Source organism: Coregonus clupeaformis, chromosome 31 (assembly GCF_020615455.1).
Source record: "Coregonus clupeaformis isolate EN_2021a chromosome 31, ASM2061545v1, whole genome shotgun sequence".
NCBI classification, from domain to species: Eukaryota; Metazoa; Chordata; class Actinopteri; order Salmoniformes; family Salmonidae; genus Coregonus; species Coregonus clupeaformis.
In genome coordinates this window covers 41,429,210-41,451,709 of record NC_059222.1, presented here as the reverse complement: position 1 = coordinate 41,451,709, position 22,500 = coordinate 41,429,210, and the positions used below count along the sequence as shown (strand labels likewise).

At 46.7% G+C, this 22,500-nt stretch overlaps 1 protein-coding gene across 1 annotated transcript in view; it reads left to right on the top strand.

The window, feature by feature from the left end:
* Positions 1–22,500, top strand: part of LOC121547871 (serine/threonine-protein kinase LMTK1) — a 98,453-nt gene that overhangs the window by 43,997 nt on the left and 31,956 nt on the right. The window contains exons 2-3 of the mRNA XM_045209900.1: positions 10,486–10,619; positions 21,399–21,531. Of these exons, the coding sequence (XP_045065835.1) occupies positions 10,486–10,619; positions 21,399–21,531 (267 nt within the window). The remainder of the gene's footprint in view (positions 1–10,485; positions 10,620–21,398; positions 21,532–22,500) is intronic.

The following is a 22,500-nucleotide window of genomic DNA, read 5'->3' as shown; positions in this document are numbered from 1 at the left end:
GAGGAGAGCCAGCAGCCGGAGGGTTACCAGTTCTAATCCTGGGTCTGATGGGAAAAATCAGGCGGAATGTGAGCTGGTACCCGGAGGGTTGTTGGTATCAAATTCTAGATGCCATTATCTGCTGTTGTGCCCTTGAGCAAGGCACTTAACCCCCCACAACAACAGCTACCTGGGCGCATGTCTGCCAGTCGGTTGGGTTAAAAGCAGAGGTTTCGGTTGGACCTTGTGTCTATGTTTCCCCAACAACACAGTGAATGGATTATATAGATACACACACTCATGTCCGGAGGCGCGTGCACACAATCTCACACACACACAGCCATGTCATAATGAGAAGAATAGAAGACCGTGATGTCATACTGAGAAGAACAGAAGACCGTGATGTCATACTGAGAAGAACAGAAGACCGTGATGTCATACTGAGAAGAACAGAAGACCGTGATGTCATACTGAGAAGAACAGAAGACCGTGATGTCATACTGAGAAGAACAGAAGACCGTGATGTCTATACGGTCCCCTGTAGCTCAGTTGGTAGAGCATGGCGCTTTTCAACGCCAGGGTTGTGGGTTCGATTCTCACGGGGGGCCAGTATGAAAAAAATGTATGCACTCACTAACTGTAAGCCGCTCTGGATAAGAGCGTCTGCTAAATGACTAAAATGTAAATGTAATGTCATACTGCGAAGAACAGAAGAAAGTGATGTCATACTGCGAAGAACAGAAGAAAGTGATGTCATACTGCGAAGAACAGAAGACAGTGATGTCATACTGAGAACAGAAGACAGGGATACAGGAGGTTGGTGGCATTTTAATTGGGGAGGACGTGCTCGTGGTAATGGCTGGAGCAGAATCAGTGGAATGGTATCAAATACATCAAACTCATGGTTTGGTGCCATACCATTCGCTCCGTTCCAACCATTATTATGAGCCGTCCTCCTCTAAACAGCTTCCATTGTACAGGATACAAAGAGAACTCTGTGTACGGGCTGACCTACAACGTCTGAAAAGAGCTCAGTCCCACACAGACAAGGGAGAGAACAGTGTGTGGATGCGTGCATCCTTGTGTGTGTGTGTGAGCATGTGCCTGCATCCATGCCTGTGTGGTGAGGGGACAGTCCTGTCCCTCCATGGGGGGTCGGGGGTACCAGCCGTTCTCTCTCTGCTCAGGGGGGGTTTGATGACCAGAGCTGATCTCAGAACAGATGCTCTTCACTAAGGCTCATAGTGAAGACATATTGTTCCTCTGTTTTTCGTAGGGCCATGCTGGGTTTAGGTATTAAGGAGTAGGTGGCTGGCGGGGGGGAGGCTTGGGCCAGGATTCAGTCCGATCGGCGTTACAGCGCGCTTTACATTCAAAGGTATTTTCCGATTCTGCCAACGTGTGCATTGTTTACCATGAATGCGATCTCCGCGAACGTCTTTAAAAGCAGCATTGTCGGCTGTCCAGGGCGCTGCGCTGTGAGTAAAATCCAGGCCTTGGTGGTGGGTGAAAGACGGTTGTGGTCACCTGTCCTCTGTGACTCCTCGGTCTCCCCTGGGTCCTAGAGGGAGACACTCTCGGTTGTCAGTGTGTGGCAGAGCGGGTCGTGGCAAAACTGTGACCTCATATCGGAGGACTGCACACTCTGGTCTGGCTAGCATGGCAGCTCTCTTGTATGGGCCTAAAATAGTTTTCCAGAGGTTATTCATAAGGCAAAGCCCCCACGATTGGTCACGGTTGTTTCCTCACTGGTCTACCACAGATTGAGTGTGTGTCAGTGTATGGTCTGTATGGTGTGTGAATTGTTCAGTGTTAATACTAGTGCTCCATAGAGACAGGCTTATAGCCAGAGGGTTGTGCTGCTGACAGAGCTGTGATAAGAGGACCAACATACCCTCTGTCAGCACCAGGACATACATATACACCCTGTCAGTCTATACTGCCTGAGCTAGTCCTGTTTCTACGCACGGAGCTCAGGGGAGTTTGAATGAGCTAGTCTTGTTTCTACGCACAGAGCTCAGGGGAGTTTGAATGAGCTAGTCTTGTTTCTATGCACGGAGCTCAGGGGAGTTTGAATGAGCCAGTCCTGTTTCTACATCTGAAGCTCAGAGGAGTTTGAATGAGCTAGTCTTGTTTCTATGCACGGAGCTCAGGGGAGTTTGAATGAGCCAGTCCTGTTTCTACATCTGAAGCTCAGGGGAGTTTGAATGAGCTAGTCCTGTTTCTAAACCCGGAGCTCAGGGGAGTTTGAATGAGCCAGTCCTGTTTCTACATCTGAAGCTCAGGGGAGTTTGAATGAGCTAGTCCTGTTTCTAAACCCGGAGCTCAGGGCACACTGACAAGAGGCCAGCCATGACAGTAATGACAGCTCAGACAGGTAATTCATTCATTCATTCATTCATTCATTCATTCACAAAGCATTGGAGAAAACAGACTGCCTTGGCTCAACAGTTTAAAATACAACACCACTCCAATCCAGTTCTGTTCGGCTCAGACTAGTCAGAAACCAAAGGCAAAGCAAGGCCTCTTAGTTTCTGTGTTCCTGTAAGTGCTGGAGAATACGCCAGGGGGAAAGAAAGGGCTTCTGGGTAGAAAGCCCTCCCACTCACCCCCACACTCTCTCCCTCTCTCTCCTCTCCTCCCATCCTCTTCTCTCTTCTCCCCCTAACTCTCCTCTCCTCCACAATCTCTTCCTTTCATCATTGAGTCATCAGAGTGGTTTTCAGCTCTCTCAACTTCCCAGGGCTAAAAATGGCTACCACCCTTGAGTCACTCAACGGGAGGCAAGAGGTTTCTACACAACTACAGCTACAACTACAGCTACAACTACAGCTACTGCTACAACTACTGCTTCAGCTACTGCTACAACTACAGCTACTGCTACAACTACTGCTACAACTACAGCTACAGCTACAACTACAGCTACAACTACAGCTACAACTACAGCTACAACTACAGCTACTGCTACAACTACAGCGACAACTACAGCTACAACTACAGCTACAACTACAACTACAGCTACAACTACAGCGACAACTACAGCTACAACTACAGCTACAACTACAGCTACAACTACAACTACTGCTACAACTACAGCTACTGCTACAACTACTGCTACAACTACAGCGACAACTACAGCTACAACTACAGCTACAACTACAGCTACAACTACAGCTACTGCTACAACTACAGCGACAACTACAGCTACAACTACAGCTACAACTACAGCTACTGCTACAACTACAGCGACAACTACAGCTACAACTACAGCGACAACTACAGCTACAACTACAGCTACAACTACAGCTACAACTACAGCTACTGCTACAACTACAGCTACAACTACAGCTACAACTACAGCTACAACTACAGCTACTGCTACAACTACAACTACAACTACAGCTACTTCTACAACTACAGCGACAACTACAGCTACAACTACATCTACTGCTACAACTACAGCTACAACTACAGCTACAACTACAGCTACAACTACAACTACTGCTACAACTACAGCGACAACTACAGCTACAACTACAGCTACAACTACAGCTACTGCTACAACTACAGCGACAACTACAACTACAGCTACAGCTACTGCTACAGCTACAGCTACTGCTACAACTACAGCTACAACTACAGCTACAGCTACAACTACAGCTACAACTACAGCTACAACTACAACTACAGCTACAACTACAGCTACTGCTACAACTACAACTACAACTACAGCTACTGCTACAACTACAGCTACAACTACAACTACAGCTACTGCTACAACTACAGCTACTGCTACAACTACAGCTACAACTACAGCTACAACTACAACTACTGCTTCAGCTACTGCTACAACTACAGCTACTGCTACAACTACTGCTTCAGCTACTGCTACAACTACTGCTACAACTACTGCTACAACTACAGCTACTGCTACAACTACTGCTACAACTACAGCTACAACTACAGCTACAGCTACTGCTACAACTACAGCTACTGCTACAACTACAGCTACTGCTACAACTACAGCTACTGCTACAACTACAGCTCACTAACAAAACAGTGCTCTCTCTGAAAAAGGTTATCCTCTCCTGAGGGCTGTGCTGTGTGGTTGGTGTGCATCTGGTTGAATGGAGCTAGTTAAGCTGCAGCTGGCCCTGAACACGTTAAAGACCTAGTTAAGCTGCAGCTGGCCCTGAACACGTTAAAGGCCTAGTTAAGATGCAGCTGGCCCTGAACACGTTAAAGACCTAGTTAAGCTGCAGCTGGTCCAGAACAGAGCGGCACGTTAAAGACCTAGTTAAGCTGCAGCTGGTCCAGAACAGAGCGGCACGTTAAAGACCTAGTTAAGCTGCAGCTGGTCCAGAACAGAGCGGCACGTTAAAGACCTAGTTAAGCTGCAGCTGGTCCAGAACAGAGCGGCACGTTAAAGACCTAGTTAAGCTGCAGCTGGTCCAGAACAGAGCGGCACGTTAAAGACCTAGTTAAGCTGCAGCTGGTCCAGAACAGAGCGGCACGTTAAAGACCTAGTTAAGCTGCAGCTGGTCCAGAACAGAGCGGCACGTTAAAGACCTAGTTAAGCTGCAGCTGGTCCAGAACAGAGCGGCACGTTAAAGACCTAGTTAAGCTGCAGCTGGTCCAGAACAGAGCGGCACGTTAAAGACCTAGTTAAGCTGCAGCTGGTCCAGAACAGAGCGGCACGTTAAAGACCTAGTTAAGCTGCAGCTGGTCCAGAACAGAGCGGCACGTTAAAGACCTAGTTAAGCTGCAGCTGGTCCAGAACAGAGCGGCACGTTAAAGACCTAGTTAAGCTGCAGATGGTCCAGAACAGAGCGGCACGTTAAAGACCTAGTTGCATCACTTATTATTTTTATAAGAAATAATGTGTTGAAAATTTGAAATTGTTTGCATAGTCAACAAACACAGCTCTGACACACACACACTTACCCCACCAGGGGTCTTTTCACAGTCCCCAAATCCAGAACAAATTCAAGAAAGCGTACAGTATTATATAGAGCCATTATTGCATGGAACTCCGTTCATCTCATATTGCTCAAATAAACAGCAAACCTGGTTTAAAAAAACAGATAAAGCAACAACCCACGTCACAACGCCTCTCCCCTATTTGACCTAGATTGTTTGTGTTTATGTATTGATGTAGTTCTGTCCTTGAGCTGTCCTTGTCTATTAATGTTCTATATTATGTCATGTTTAATGTTTTGTGTGGACCCCAGGAAGAGTAGCTGCAGCTTTCGTAACAGCTAATGTGGATCATAATAAAATACCAAATACCAAAATGGAGCGATGTGCATGGTGTATTTCTCTGTCTCCCAGAGGACCTTTAGGGAGCTTGCAGCTATTTGTCTTTCTTAAGATCTATGTTCATTACAGCTCAGAGCAGGACAGGGAGATTCTCCATCTGCACTGGCTTCATTAGTGGAGTGAGAGTCAATGCTATCGATCTTCCCCAGCAAGCCAACAGCAACGCAACACAGAGGCAGTGTGTATGTACTGTGTGTGTGTGTGTGTGTGTGTGTGTGTGTGTACTGTGTGTGTGTACTGTGTGTGTGTCTAGTAATTTATTTATTGTTGACCCATATTAGAGGGTAATAGAATGGTGAATGGTCTTTTCATTAACTGGTCTAAGGAACAACATGGCACTCGCATAGTCACACACACACACACACACACACACACACACACACACACACACACACACACACACGCAAGTCCACAGCTAAACCCAGCTAGCCTTCTAACCACACAACAAAACAATATACTGTAGACTTTACAATGTATCTGTTTATTAACTGTAGGGCAGGCTCCTATCTCGCTCTGCCTCCTCTGTCTCCTCTCTCTCCTCACTTTCCTGTCTCCCCTGTCCCCCCTGTCTCCGCTGTCTCCCTGTCTCCTCTGTCCTCCCTGTCTCCTCTGTCCTCCCTGTCTCATCTGTCTCCCCTGTCCTTCCTGTCTCCTCTGTCCACCCTGTCTCCACTATCTCCTCTGTCTCCTCAGTCCCCCCTATCTCCTCTCTCTCCTCTGTCCTCCATGTCTCATCTGTCTCCCCTGTCTCCTCTGTCTCCCCTGTCTCCTCTGTCCTCCCTGTCTCCTCTGTCTCCCCTGTCCTCCATGTCTCTCCTCTGTCTCCTCTGTCCACCCTGTCTCCCCTGCCCCCCCTGTCTCCTCTGTCCTCCCTGTCTACCCTGTCTCCTCTGTCCTCCCTGTCTCCTCTTTCCTTCCTGTCTCCTCTGTCTCCTCTGTCTCCTCTGTCCTCCCTGTCTCCTCTTTCCTTCCTGTCTCCTCTGTCTCTTCTGTCCTCCCTGTCTCCTCTTTCCTTCCTGTCTCCTCTGTCTCCTCTGTCTCCTCTGTCCTCCCTGTCTCCTCTTTCCTTCCTGTCTCCTCTGTCTCCTCTGTCTCCTCTGTCCTCCCTGTCTCCTCTTTCCTTCCTGTCTCCTCTGTCTCCTCTGTCTACCCTGTCTCCTCTGTCCTCCCTGTCTCCTCTGTCTACCCTGTCTCCTCTGTCCTCCCTGTCTCCTCTGTCTACCCTGTCTCCTCTGTCCTCCCTGTCTCCTCTGTCTCCTCTGTACTCCCTGTCTCCTCTATCTCCCCTGTCTCCCCTGTCCTCCCTGTCTCCTCTGTCCTTCCTGACTCCCCTGTCTCCTCTGTCTCCTCTGTCTCCTCTGTCTCTCCCTGTCTCCTCTGTCTACCCTGTCTCCTCTGTCCTCCCTGTCTCCTCTGTATCCTCTGTACTCCCTGTCTCCTCTGTCTCCTCTGTCTCCCCTGTCTCCCCTGTCCTCCCTGTCTCCTCTGTCCTTCCTGACTCCCCTGTCTCCTCTGTCTCCTCTGTCTCCCCTGTCTCATCTGTCTCTGTCCATCTACCCTGTCTCCTCTGTCTCCCCTGTCTCCTCTGTCTCTCCTGTCTCCTCTGTCTCTGTCTATCTACCCTGTCTCCTCTGTCTCCCATGTCTCCTCTGTCTCCCCTGTCTCCTCTGTCTCCTCTGTCTACCCTTTCTCCTCTATCTACCCTGTCTCCCCTGTCTCCTCTGTCCCCCCTGTCTCCTCTGTCTCCCCTGTCTCCTCTGTCTTTCCTGTCTCCTCTGTCTCTTCTGTCCTCTCTGACTCCTCTATCTACTCTGTCTCCTCTGTCTACCTCGACTCCTCTGTCCTCCCGGTCTCCTCTGTCCTCCCTGTCTCCTCTGTCTTCTCTGTCTCCTCTATCTACTGTCTCCCCTGTCTCCCCTGTCTCTCCTGTCTCCTCTGTCTCCTCTGTCTACCCTGTCTCCTCTGTCCTCCCTGTCTCCTCTGTCTCCTCGGTCTCCCCTGTCTCCTGTCTCCTCTGGTCTCAACAAAGGCTGTATTAGCACAGCTTTAAGTGTTTTATTATTATTATTATTATTATCTGAGACCCTCCTTCAATATGAATGGGGAGCTGTGCTCAGCCCTGGTCTTGGTACGGCCCCCCATTGTACCGTCATACTGATGTGTGTGTGTGTGTGTGTGTGTTTTGGCATGGATCAACAGGGGAGATTTACAGCTGAAGGCAATCCTATTTGGCTGGTCGTCCAATCTGTTTCCATGGTAACCGCTGTCCCTCTCAACCCTGTGTCCTTCTCAACCCTGTGTCCTTCTCAACCCTGTGTCCTTCTCAACCCTGTGTCCTTCTCAACCCCGTGTCCTTCTCAACCCTGTGTCCTTCTCAACCCTGTGTCCTTCTCAACCCTGTGTCCTTCTCAACCCTGTGTTGTGTAAAAATAAATCTTGATGCTCAGTGACAAAATGAGATGCGAGATATTATTCAAAACAATTCTAAAGATTGGCCAAAATCAACACGCAGTTCACAGCTAAGATTATAACGTACAGTAGAACAAAGTAAGAACAACGACATCAACCTGTAATTCATATTTCAGCATAATTACATTTCGCCTTACGTTGTGTGTGTGTGTTTCGCCTTGCATCACAATTCGATCAACCAAGGACTTCTGTAGAGAAAGTAGGTTGTGTCTGAAATGGCACCCTATTCACCATAGTGCACTACATTTGACCAGGGACCATAGGGGAATAGGGTCCCATTTCAGACACACAAATGACTCCATAGGAGCTACCATGATCCCCTCATAATAGGATCTAGCTACTGTATCTGCCAAGTGTAAATTAGGTGCAAATTAAGCATGCTGTTGGCTGTTGGATGATCACTACACTAGAGGATTTATACTGTCACTAACTCTGCAACCAAAGCTTGTCCTCTCTCTCTCTCTCTCTCTCTCTCTCACTCTCTCACTCTCTCTCTCTCTCTCTCTCACTCTCTCACTCTCTCACTCTCTCACTCTCTCTCTCTCTCTCTCTCTCTCTCTCTCTCTCACTCTCTCACTCTCTCACTCTCTCACTCTCTCTCTCTCTCTCTCTCTCTCTCTCTCTCTCTCTCTCTCTCTCTCTCTCTCTCTCTCTCTCTCTCTCTCTCTCTCTCTCTCTCTCTGTCTCTGTCTCTGTCTCTCTCTGTCTCTCTGTCTCTCTGTCTCTCTGTCTCTGTGTCTCTCTCTCTCTCTGTCTCTCTCTCTCTCTCTCTCTCTGTCTCTCTCTCTCCCTCTCTCTCCCTCTCTCTCCGTCTCTCTCTCTCTCTCTGTCTCTCTCTCTCTCCCTCTCTCTCTCTGTCTCTCTCTCTCTCTCTCTCTGTCTCTCTCTCTCTCTCTCTCTCTCTCTCTGTCTCTCTCTCTCTCTCTCTCTCTCTCTGTCTCTCTCTCTCTCTCTCTCTCTCTGTCTCTCTCTGTCTCTCTCTGTCTCTCTCTCTCTCTCTCTCTCTCTCTCTCTGTCTCTCTCTCTCTCTCTCTCTCTCTCTCTCTCTGTCTCTCTGTCTCTCTCTCTCTCTCTCTCTCTCTCTCTCTCTCTGTCTGTCTCTGTCTGTCTGTCTCTCTCTGTCTCTCTCTCTCTGTCTCTCTCTCTCTCTCTCTCTCTCTCTCTCTCTCTCTCTCTCTCTCTCTCTCTCTCTCTCTCTCTCTCGCTCACTAAGATACAGAAGATCAGAGATGAAAGAAAATGTATTTGAGTTAATTTTATTTCCGCTATAGTGTATTATGCAAAAGTATAATTATTTTATTTCAGGTGCAAAGCAACACTGGAAAATATGCTGTTATCCAAATCGCTGATTCATAGCATATTAAAAGCACTTCCACATAATATTTGTTTGAATCGCGTTAAACCAATGGTGATAAATGATCTAGGAAATGTCTAACGAAAGTGTTTGCTGAATAACAGCCCTGAAAATATTACTATATTAATTTAATTGACTGTACTTAACCACACATTAATACAATATAGACCTCCCAATATGTCTGTTTAACAACTGCAGGGCAGGCTCCTCTCTCGCCATGTCTCCTCTGTCTCCCCTAGTGGTAGGAAGCCTTGCGGTTAAGAGTGTTGGGCGAGTAACCGAAAGGTTGCTGGTTCAAATCCCCAAGCTTACTAGGTGAAAACTCTGTCGATGAGCCCATGAGCAAGGCACTTAACCTTAATTTCTCTGGATAAGAGCGTCTGCTAAATAACATAATGCATGTCTTTAGTAGAAGAAGATACTAATGCCTTTGCAGCATGAAGTTCTGTCTGGCTTCTTCTGCACAATGACTGCTACTATTTGATGATTTTAAGACTGTAACCAATCTCACTATTTATCTTATGTGTACGTTCACTGAGTGTACAAAACATTAGCAACACCTGCTCTTTCCATGACAGACTGACCAGGTGAATCCAGGTGAAAGCTATGATCCCTTATTGATGTTCAATTCACTTCAATCAGTGTAGATGAAGGGGAGGAGACAGGTTGTAAAATGATTTTTAAGCCTTGAGACAATTGAGACATGGATTGTGTAAGTGTGCCATTCAGAGGTCGAATGGGCAAGACAAAAATATTTAAGTGCCTTTGAACGGGGTATGGTAGTAGGTGCCAGGTGCACCGGGTTGTGTCAAGAACTGCAACGATGCTGGGTTTTTCACAGTCAACAGTTTCCCGTGTAGATCACAGGAGGTTGGTGGCACCTTAATTGGGGCGGACGGGCTGATGGTAATGCTGGAGCTGAATATGTGGAATGGTATCAAACACATGGTTTCCTTGTGTTTGGTGCCATTCCATTAGCTCCATTTCAGCCATTATTATGAGCCGTCCTCCCCTCAGCAGCCTCCACTGGTGTGTATCAAGAATGGTCCACCACCCAAAGTCCATCCAGCCAACTTGACACAACTGTGGTAAGCATTGGCGTCAACGTGGACCAGCATCCCTGTGCAACGCTTGTAGAGACACCTTGTAGAGTCCATGTCCCGACGAATTGTGGCTGTTCTGAGGGCAAAAGGGGGGGTGCAACTCCATATTAGGAAGTTATTTCTAATGTTTTGTACACTCAGTGTATGTTGTATGGTTGTCATTGTTTTAATGTTGTTTTTATTGTTATAACCCTGACTACAAATTTCCCAACTGGGTCAATAAAGATATTGATTGGCTCTCTTCCTCTGTCTGTCCTGCAGATGGCGCTCCGCTGAGTGGACTGTCGTGGCCGTCGTCTCTGGCGGTGGTGGCTGTTTCCTTCTCTGGGCTCTTCACCTTCGTCTTCCTCATGCTGGCCTGCCTCTGCTGCAAGAAGGGGCACATCGGCTTCAAGGTGAGGCACACACACACACCGCACCATTTTCTCTGGTGCCATTTTGAAGTGCCTTTGCACACAAACACAGAGTGTCCATTTAGATGGTTTGAAATGTTACGCTGCTGTCAGATAAAACCAGAGACTGTGTGTGTGTCTTCCAGAGAACCTCTCCCAGATACCTTGAGGAGGTACGTTGAGTTGAGTTGAGTTCTTTGAGACCTTTTGAGCAGAACGATTAACTTTTCAATGAATGTGTCTCATGCTTTTTCTACTGTGGGCAAGAGTTTGTGTAGGGGTGTGTGTGTGCGTGCGTGTGTGTGTGTCTGTGTGTGTGCGTGTGTGTCTGTGTGTGTGTGTGTGTGTGTGTGCGTGCGTCTGTGTGTGTGTGCGTGCGTGCGTGCATCATGCGTGTCTGTGTGTGTGTGCGTGCGCGTGTGTGTGTCTGTGTGTGTGCGTGCGAGTGTGCGTGCGTCATGCATGTCTGTGCGTGTGTATGTGTGTCTCTGTGTGTGTGTGTGCATCATGCGTGTGTTTGTGCGTCATGCGTGTGTGTGTGTGTGTGTGCGTGCGTGTGTGATGCAGAAATGGCTTGCCCTCTTCCGATAAAAGACAGGAGTTTTATAGTAACTACATCAGTTAGCAGAACACCATGTTACAACAGCAGGAACATCTTCAATGATGCCCATCTGTCTCACAAACAGAAGGCCTCTCCCATACAGTGATTTCTACAGGCTACTTTATATTCATCTGTACACAGAGGATTGTTTCAAAGTGAAACATAGACACTGATACCCCAGTAATGTGTCATTAACATAATGCAAGTCACCTACAGTTTCCCCCCTCTGCTTCAAAGGCAGATTCATGCCACAGTGACTTTGAAAAACACAATAAGAGAAAGCATGCGAAGAACGGGGGAAGGAGGTCATTCCTGAGGCCTGTCAAGGATCTGTCACTGGGGAAGGCTGATAGTCTTGTTAATCACCAATGATTGCTCGTCTTTCATTTCTTCTGTCTTAGAACTTCAATTTCTCTCACTCGCTCCCCGTCTCTCAATTCAATTTAGTTCAATTCAGTGGGGCTTTATTGGCATGGGAAACATGTTTACATTGCCAAAGCAAGTGAAATAAACAATAAACAAAAGCGAAAAGACACAAAACAACATCAACAACAAATTGTTAGAAATTAACAGTAAATATTGCACTCAAAGGTTTTAAAAAGATAGACATTTCAAGTGTTATATTATCAGTGTTTTCACAATGTGCAAATAGTTGTAGTACGAATAGTAGGGGAAGATAAATAAACAGATACATATTAGTAGTATTTCCAATGGTGTTTGTCTTCACTTCATTTGTTTTCAAATTCTTTGTGGATCTGTGTAATCTGAGGGAAATATGTGTCTCTAATATGGTCATACATTTGGCAGGAGGTTAGGAAGTGCAGCTCAGTTTCCACCTCATTTTGTGGGCAGTGTGCACATAGCCTGTCTTCTCTTGAGAGCCAGGTCTGCCTACGGCGGCCTTTCTCAATAGCAAGGCTATGCTCGCTGAGTCTGTACATAGTCAAAGCTTTCCTTAAGTTTGGGTCAGTCACAGTGGTCAGGTATTCTGCCACTGTACGCTCTCTGTTCAGGGTCAGATAGCATTCCAGTTTGCTCTGTTTTTTGGTTGATTCTTTCCAGTGTGTCAAATAGTTTTTGCTTTCCCATGGTATGGTTGGGTCTAATTGTGTTGCTGTCCTCTGGGGGAATATGTGGGCATCTCGTCCTTTTAGGTGGTGGTAAAATTGAACAGCTCTCTTCTGGAACTTGATAACTAGCGGGTATAGTCCTAATTCTGCTCTGCATGCATTGTTTGGGGAAAGGGAGAAAGAGAGGAGAGGAGAGGAGAGGAGAGGGAGAAATTGAGGAGAGGAGAGGAGAGGAAGAGGGAGAAAGTGTGGAGAGGAGAGGAGAGGGAGAAGAGAGGAGAGGAGAGGGAGAAAGAGAGGAGAGGGAGAGGAGAGGGAGGAAGGGGTGAGAGGGCGTGAGGAAGGGCATACCCCAGAGCCCACAGTGCATCCAACTTCCCAGACCCCAGGGCCTCCTTCTGGAATGAGATACAGCCTCTCCCAGAGCAGGAAGAGGGGATTTTAAGAATATTTATTGTGTGTGTGTGTGTGTGTGTGCTCGCACATCATTGTGGGGAAGAGGCCTGCCCTGCACATGTTCCCCGGCTGGAGAAGAGAGAGAAGTAGAGAAGAGGGGGAGAGAGTGATGTCCCCCCCCCCCACTCCTTTTGTCTAAATTTTTGTGGGGGCTCCATTTCTCTCGTTTTCTCAATTGCCCCCTCCCACTTTCTTTCTTTCCTGTCTCTCTCCCTCCCTTCTCTCGGGAGGAGCACAGGAACTGCCTGTTGGACTGGGAGACACTTCTCCTCCCTTTAACGCTCCCTCTTTCTCTCCATCCTTCATTCCCTCTCTTTCTCTCCATCCTTCTTTCCCTCTCTCTCTCTCCATCCGTGACATTGAGATAGACCATTCTGGTCTCACTGGAGCGCTAGATAGCAGCTATCTGCTGGAAAAGTCTCTCTCAGCTGCAGGACCTTGGTCTCAATGTAGTCCCTGTGTTTGGCACCGCCACCCGCATGCCCTTCAAACCAGCTGGGCCTTCATGGGGCCCTGGGGAGGTTGTGTGTTGGTGAGTGGGAGTTTCTTTCAGCTTGGGTGTGAGGGGGGGTGGAGTTTATATCAGCTTGGGTGGGAGGGGGGGTGGAGTTTCTTTCAGCTTGGGTGGGGGGTGGAGTTTCTTTCAGCTTGAGTGTGAGGGGGGGTGGAGTTTATTTCAGCTTGAGTGGGAGGGGGGTGGAGTTTCTTTCAGCTTGGGGGGGTGGAGTAGGGAGTGGGAGTTTGCAGGTGCTTTCAGCTTGTTTGTTCTGCTGAGACATTCGGGTACAGGGTACAAGTGAACTTGTGTCGTGTGAGTGACCAACATGCCGGCTTTCCCAATGGAACTTGAGCTCAGGTAAGAACAGATGGAGATGGATGTTATGTGGATGTTAGCAGAGGTTGTAGCCTGAACTCTAGCTGTGAATGAGTTCTGTGAAAGAGTCCTAATGCTTGTTGTAATGGAAATGATTCCATTTGTAGTGTTTTTAGCGGAGAGTGCTTTGATGCCGCCACTGGATTTAGTACAATAGTTGTACATGTATCGTTTACATGTAAGTGTTGTTTCGTTTACATTTTTGTTTAAAGTTTTCTTGTTTCTACAATTGTGAAGTGAAATTGAGTCCTTGAAAAGCGCTATAAAATATGTATTATTTATGTGTGAGAGCACTGTGCTGTGCGCACGTACGTGCGCGCCTGTGTGCACTGCAAAAAGTGAAATCAAAGCAAGCCTAAATATATCTTATATTGTCTTGTGTGATCTTTGCAGCTATGTGGGAGAGGGCTGGGAGAGCTGGGAGAGGGCTGCGTGTTTATGTTAGATCTATGTAGCTGTATGTGTGGGAGAGAGATGTGATATGGTTATTTTGAACTCTGTAGCTGTGAATATCTCTGTAAGGGTACGTGTTAGAGGGCTGTGTCGCCAGCCCTCTGATCCTGAAACATATGTTTGGAGGGTTGCGAAGGGCCGTGTGAAGCTCTGGACCTGGAGACCAGAGGGAGGGTGTGTGTGTGTGTGTGTGTGTGTGTGTGTGTGTGTGCGTGCGTGCGTCTGTCTGTGCATGCGACCGCATATGTGTGTGTGTTTTCACGTGGGACATGATGTGAGGAGGGGTGAGGAGGATGGGGGGAGTCAGGGGAGTGGGTGCAGGAGGAGGTTAAAGCGGGTCACAGTTTTCCATAGTTTCCACCCCACCACTAAACTCCTTACAACTGAGGAGCTTTTACACTGATATCCGCTATCCAAATCCTGCCAATTCCCTCTCTCTCCTCCCTTGCATCTCTCTCTCTGTCTCTTCCTTCCATCTCTCTCTCACTCTCTCACACTCTCACACACTCACACACTCACAGCTTTGGAGATCTCTCCAAGCGAATTCCTCTTTAATATCCAATCTGTCTTAGTGTGGTAGTCTTCAGAATGGATCTGATGTCTTACTGTACACTATTAAAATAAAGTGCTTTGGAAGACCAAAACTAGTGGAAACTGAGCTGCCACCAACGTTAAGGAGACAAAACCTTCACTTTGCAGGAGTATTGAAACACATTATTTTCGAGATGTTTTGAAACATTACACGGGTGTGTTGATTGATTAACACTGCTTAGATTACACCTTGCCAGGGACTGGGAGCACTACCGGAAACAGTTGAAAATAGTATTTTGATGTTTCAACTTCTGTTTAGTGCAGAATTAGAGCACTTCTTCTAGAGTATTTTCATTGACTTATGTATCTGATCATTTGAAAATTTTACCCATTTTGACAGGCATTGTTGAGCACAGTGCTTAATCCACCAGTGTTAACTAGAGGATTTACAACAAGCATTGCAGGATACTGAATTTGCTTCTACTGTACAATCAAAGTTACAAATGTGGGAATCTGGTCTCATCATTTAACTTAATTTTGCCTGACGGTTCTAAAATATCCGTTCATCATGATCCACTACGCATCATGGCACAACAAGCTGCTTAATACCAATATATAAATATACTTTTCTTTCTTCAAACATGGATATAACATTGTATAAAATAATTATAAAGTCTAAAAATGTTGAACTACCCACAATTAGGGCTGTGGCGTTCATTAAATTTTGTCAGCCGGTGATTGTCAAGCAAATAACTGCCTGTCTCACGGTAATTGACCGTTAATTAACAAACACATTTAGCATCTCCTGGCTTCCACACATAGCCTACAAGCCACTGATGCAGACCTTTGGAACATCTACATTTAAAAATGTATAATAAATCCATGTAATATAGCCTACACCATCACAATAAATCTATTATTTATTTTAGACAGGTCTAAAGAAACATGGTATGAAGAAAATGTAGTCTATTTCAGAAGAACAGAATAGCATACTCTCAGTTGTCCTTATGTTAGGCCCTGATCTGGCTATGCCATATGGCTGTGGGCTACACTAGTTCATTTAGCAGACAAGATTTGCTTAGAATTCCGTGGCATTATTTTTATATTATTTTATAGTATGAAGAATACTATTGAACATAGAAAGGATGTTTTCTCCAAACGATTTGAGGGAGTGCGGACATGTGGCTATTCTGTGTTGAGCGGTTAACAAAGAAACAGGTCCTCCTTTATGCTTAATTTAGAGTTATTTATGTAACTTTAGTTGTGATGATTTGAATAAAGTCTCATGAAAGGCATGAGCTCTGCTCTGTTTCTTACGCAGACTGCACACACTTAATCAGTCTCTCATTCACAATTGACAAGCACTTGATAATGCCTCAAATTTCATGGCAGCATCCCCCTAGTGTGGCCATAATGCCCCCTAAAAAAATCCATGCCTTTTGCGGCCAGTGGCCGTTGTGCCCTTGGGCTAAATATAATAATTATAATTCCCTTCTCCCGGCTGCATGTTCCGAAGCACCTCTCACTCACACGGCTCTCACAGATATCTCAATTCTTATTAGCCAATGCCCGTCACGTGATTAGGTTCTTCTCACAGGCATCTCAGCTCCGAAATAGGCTACAAGTGAAGACAGACACATTGGGGAAGCAACTGCGCACGTCCTTATCGAATTCCGAGGCGCGTATTGAAGATGTTAGAACTGTCCACATTTACTTTTCATCAGCCAGCAAGATTAGTAGGCCTAACGAACAGCAAAAGCGCTAGCCTATGTCAATCTACTATCCCCCATAGTACAAAAGTTGACCTATTCTATTGGTCAACTTGTCCTTCTGTGCGAGAAATAAATATTCCAAACATAGGTCTGGGACAGTTGTGGGATGCGATACATCCCAAATTAATCCACTCGCATAAAACAAAAACGTTTAAAAGCAATGAAGCTGATGCAACAGATCAGAACTTTTATCTTAAAATGTTGATAAACTATTAGGCTATTTCTTCACGTTATAAGCACAGCACACGGCAGTAGGCTATAAGCGTGAATGTTCCAAAATGCAATCAATTAGCGGGAAAACACTATTCTCAAAAGTGACCACAAATGCGATTATGCATGTAATGCTTTATTATAAAGGTGCATTTTTATGGTGAAAATGATTTTCCCAATACTTGAAACTCAAGCGTCGCCTATGCATGCCAGTTAGACTCTACACCGGTTGTAAAGCGGATTCATGTGCTTAATTTTGAGAAGTTATTTGGCCACTTTAGTTGTGATACAAACCTTATCAAAACATACAGTATAGGCCTATGGGATAGGCTACATGAGGTGTAGGAATAGGATTTGAAAAAGTCGCAAAAAAATACTTATGCTCTGTTTCAATAAATAATAAAATAGTTATGCTCTGTTTCTTGCCTCACTGCACACAAGCTGGTGATAGGCTAATATTGTCACCCATCAGACTATTCTTGATTTAATCTTGTCTTTACATACACTAAATAATGTATGTGTGAAATTAGTTTTGATTTACAATGGACCATTATCATGCACATGTCTCGAAACAGGTGCAGGGGGAAAAAAAGACATGTCATCTATGCACTTAAATAGCGAATGGAGGACGCTTTTCCCTTGGTTCATTTTCATGCCACCGAAGTAGTCTATACTCCTGTTGTGCAATGTGCTTAATATTGGAAGTGTTGAGAAATAAATATAGTAGGCCTAGCTTATAGAAAGCTGATGGGATCCTCCTCTTTTTAATAGAGGCCATCACTCTGTTTGTCACGCAATTGCATAGCATATAGAATTGTTGTGCAACATGAGTTCATGGGCTCTCATGAAGTGTTTGATTTGATTTTCGATTTGCATTGATGTCATTGATTGTCATTGATGTCAGAGTGATTAGAGGGACAATGGAGTGCTGAGTACCAGGCAGTTAGCAAGTTTGGTAGGCTACTAATGACCATCAGCAGCATCAGAGCTTGGAGAAGCCTATTTACCGTGACTAAATGGTCACGTGGAATGTGACTGCGGTCATGACTCGTGACTGCCGGTGTGGCGGTAATACGGTCACCGTAGCAGCCCTACCCAGAATCCTCTAAAAACAGAGCCACGTGGCAAGGAGATTAAAACCAAACTTCGAATGAATTCAATCACTAAATGGTTATGCTCATTACATTTACATTACATTTACGTCATTTAGCAGACGCTCTTATCCAGAGTGACTTACAAATTGGTGCATTCACCTTATAGCCAGTGGGATAACCACTTTACAATTTCTTTATTTTTGTGTGTGGGGGGGGAGAAGGATTACTTTATCCTATCCCAGGTATTCCTTAAAGAGGTGGGGTTTCAAATGTCTCCGGAAGGTGGTGAGTGACTCCGCTGTCCTGGCGTCGTGAGGGAGCTTGTTCCACCATTGGGGTGCAAGAGCAGCGAACAGTTTTGACTCATATAAAATATACTTACATTTTGAGAAACATTCAGTTGGAGAAAAAAAATGAAATGAACAAATCATTAAAATGATTGCGTACATTTTTATGTTGGTTGTTTTTTTAGTCAATTTCTAAATGTGTATAAAATTCCAATCGATCTCAAGAAACCCCAGAAGTCGGGGGTTTCCATTCAAACACCCTCTCACCACCAGATCTCAGGTTAGATGCACTACTTTTCATGGTTTCACAATCATGGTGTTTTGTACAGTGTAGAGGACCTGTGGTTGGTAAAGACCTAATTTCCTCTCTCAACCAATTGATCTCTGCTATGGGGACAAATGGATTCCCAGGATTGGATTAGGTTCTGGTATACTGCAGGGAAAACAATTTTTAAGGTTATTATGTCCGTTTTATCGACTACATTTTAGTCGGACTGCACAGAATCACTGCTATATAAATCATCTTGTTTTTCCAATAACTTTGAAAGGTTCCCTTGGAGAGTTCATCAATGAGCTTGACGCCTTGATAAGTTCCTTTCCTGAGGATGGCTCACCCCTCACAGTTCTGGGTGACTTTAACCTCCCTACGTCTGCCTTTGACTCATTTCTCTCTGCCTCTTCTTTCCACTCCTTTCCTCTTTTGACCTCACCCTCTCACCGCCCCCCCCTACTCACAAGGCAGGCAATACACTTGACCTCATCTTTACTAGATGCAGTTCTTCTGGCACCCCAATGGTGGAACAAGCTCCCTCACGACGCCAGGACAGCGGAGTCACTCACCACCTTCCGGAGACATTTGAAACCCCACCTCTTTAAGGAATACCTGGGATAGGATAAAGTAATCCTTCTCCCCCCCTTACTCCAAAAAAAAAATAATAAAAAAATAATAATAATAAAAAACATTATAAAGTGGTTATCCCACTGACTATAAGGTGAATGCACCTATTTGTAAGTCGCTCTGGATAAGAGCGTCTGCTAAATGACGTAAATGTAAATGTGATCTCATTGCAACTCCCCTCCAAGTCTCCGACCACTACTTTGTATCCTTTTCTCTCTTACTCTCCTCCAACACTACTCACTCTGCCCCTACTCCGATGGTAATGTGCCATCGCAACCTTCGCTCTCTCTCTCCCGCTACTCTCTCCTCTTCCATCCTATCATCACTTCCCTCTGCTAAATCCTTCTCCCGCCGATCTCCTGATTCTGCCTCCTCAACCCTCCTCACCTCCCTTTCTGCATCTTTTGACTCTCTATGTCCCCTATCCTCCCGGCCGGCTCGGTCCTCCCCTCCTGCTCCGTGGCTTGATGACTCATTGCGAGCTCACAGAAGAGGGCTCCGGGCAGCCGAGCGGAAATGGAGGAAAACTAGACTCCCTGCGGACCTGTCATCTTTCCACTCCCTCCTCTCTACATTCTCTTCCTCTGTTTCCGCTGCTAAAGCCACTTTCTACCACTCTAAATTTCAAGCCTCTGCCTCTAACCCTAGGAAGCTCTTTGCCATCTTCTCCTCCCTGCTGAATCCCCCTCATCCTCCCCCTCCCTCATCCCTCTCTGTGGATGACTTCGTCAACCATTTTGAAAAGAAGGTTGACGACATCCGATCCTCATTTATTAACACAAATGACACCGCTGGTCCTGCTCACACTGCCCTATCTTTCTCCCCTCTCTCTCCAGATGAAATCTTGCGACTTGTGATGGCCGGCCGCCCAACAACCTGCCCGCTTGACCCTATCCCCTCCCCTCCTCTCTTCTCCAGACCATTTCCGGAGACCTTCTCCCTTACCTCACCTTGCTCATCAGCTCATCCTTGACCGCTGGCCATGTCCCTTCCGTCTTCAAGAGAGCGAGAGTTGCACCCCTCCTCAAAAAACCTACACTCGATCCCTCCGATGTCAACAACTCTCCTGCTATCTCTCTCAGAATTACCTTCTTGATCCAAACCAGTCAGGTTTCAAGACTGGTCATTCAACTGAGACTGCTCTTCTCTGTGTCACGGAGGCTCTCCGCACTGCTAAAGCTAACTCTCTCTCCTCTGCTCTTATCCTTCTAGACCTATCTGCTGCCTTTGATGCTGTGAACCATCAGATCCTCCTCTCCACCCTCTCCGAGTTGGGCATCTCCGTCGCTGCTCACTCTTGGATTGCGTCCTACCTGACAGGTCGCTCCTACCAGGTGGCGTGGCGAGAATCTGTCTCCGCACCACGTGTTCTCACCACTGCTGTCCCCCAGGGCTCAGTTCTAGGCCCTCTCCTATTCACTCTATACACCAAGTCACTTGGCTCTATCATATCCTCACATGGTCTCTCCTATCATTGCTACGCAGACGACACACAATTAATTTTCTCCTTTCCCCCTTCTGATAACCAGGTGGCGAATCGCATCTTTGCATGTCTGGCAGACATATCAGTGTGGATGTCGGATCACCACCTCAAGCTGAACGGAGCTGCTCTTCCTTGGCAAGACGGAGCTGCTCTTCCTCCCGGGGAAGGACTGCCCGCTCCATGATCTCGCCATCACGGTTGACAACTCCATTGTGTCCTCCTCCCAGAGTGCCTTGGCGTGACCCTGGACAATACCCTGTCGTTCTCCGCTAACATCAAAGTGGTGACCCGATCCTGCAGGTTCATGCTCTACAACATTAGCAGAGTACGACCCTACCTTACACAGAAAGCGGCACAGATCCTAATCCAAGCACTTGTCATCTCCCGTCTGGATTACTGCAACTCGCTGTTGGCTGGGCTCCCTGCCTGTGCCATTAAACCCCTTCAACTTATCCAGAACGCTGCAGCCCGTCTGGTGTTCAACCTTCCCAAGTTCTCTCATGTCACCCCGCTCCTCCGCACACTCCACTGGCTTCCAGTTGAGGCTCGCATCTACTACAAGACCATGGTGCTTGCCTACGGAGCTGTGAGGGGAACGGCACCTCCTTACCTTCAGGCTCTGATCAGACCCTACACCCAAACGAGGGCACTACGTTCATCCACCTCTGGCCTGCTGGCCCCCCTACCTCTACGGAAGCACAGTTCCCGCTCAGCCCAGTCAAAGCTATTCAATGCTCTGGCACCCCAATGGTGGAACAAGCTCCCCCACGACGCCAGGACAGCGGAGTCACTGACCACCTTCTGGAGACACTTGAAACCCTACCTCTTTAAGGAATACCTGGAATAGTATAAAGTAATCCTTCTTCCCCCTCCCCCCATAAAAAAAGGTGGTTGTCCCACTGGCTATTATAAGTTGAATACACCAATTTGTAAGTTGCTCTGGATAAGAGCGTCTGCTAAATGATGTAAATGTGTGATCAAGCTAAGGGATTCTTTACCTCACCTTGCTCAAAGACACTGAACTTGATGGCCTGTCTGACCTCTGTCCTGTAGGAGTTTGAGAATGCCGAGGGGGAGGAGTACCAGGCGGACCTGTCCACCCTGGCGTCCCCTGCATCCCAAAACGGACCTGATATCTACATCCTGCCCCTCACTGAGGTGTCACTCCCCGTGGCCAAACAACCAGGTAGGACTAACATGTCTGAGTGTAATGAAATCTCTCTCTCTCTCTCTCTCTCTCTCTCTCTCTCTCTCTCTCTCTCTCTCTCTCTCTCTCTCTCTCTCTCTCTCTCTCTCTCTCTCTCTCTCTCTCTCTCTGTCTCTCTGTCTCTCTGTCTCTGTCTCTGTCTCTGTCTCCCTCTCTCTCTGTCTCTGTCTCTCTGTCTCTCTGTCTCTCTGTCTCTCTCTCCTCTCTGTCTCTCTCTCTCTCTCTCTCTCTCTCTCTCTCTCTCTCTCTCTCTCTCTCTCTCTCTCTCTCTCTCTCTCTCTCTCTCTCTCTCTCTCTCTCTCTCTCTCTCTCTCTCTCTCTCTCTCTCTCTCTCTCTCTCTCTCTCTCTCTCTCTCTCTCTCTCTCTCTCTCTATATATATCAGTTCATTTAAATTTAAAGACTTTTCTTTCCATAAGAGGCTTTAAGTATTTGAAGTCAGCTCTGTGAGGGGGGATTTTCAGGGAATGACTGTCAGAGAGAACCATATCAAATTCATATAGTCACTTTCACAGCTTTTCTCAAAGGGAATACAATATAAAAGGTAGCGGAAAAGGTCAAATAAAGGCGAGACAATAAAGGGAAAAGTTTTGTGCCTTTAGTCTCTCCTTGACAAAGTGATGGAAACCTTGCAGTAGACTGGAGTGTTTTCAGTGAGGAGTCTTCAAGGATGTCAGGGGATACTATACTGTATATTCTGGCTCTTTGACCAACGCCCTAACACTGGACTACTACTGGGCCTATCCCCACTGCCCTGGACCACTACTGGGCTTATCCCCCACTGCCCTGGACCACTACTGGGCTTATCCCCCACTGCCCTGGACCACTACTGGGCTTATCCCCCATCCCCACTGCCCTGGACCACTACTGGGCTTATCCCCACTGCCCTGGACCACTACTGGGCTTATCCCCCACTGCCCTGGACCACTACTGGGCTTATCCCCCATCC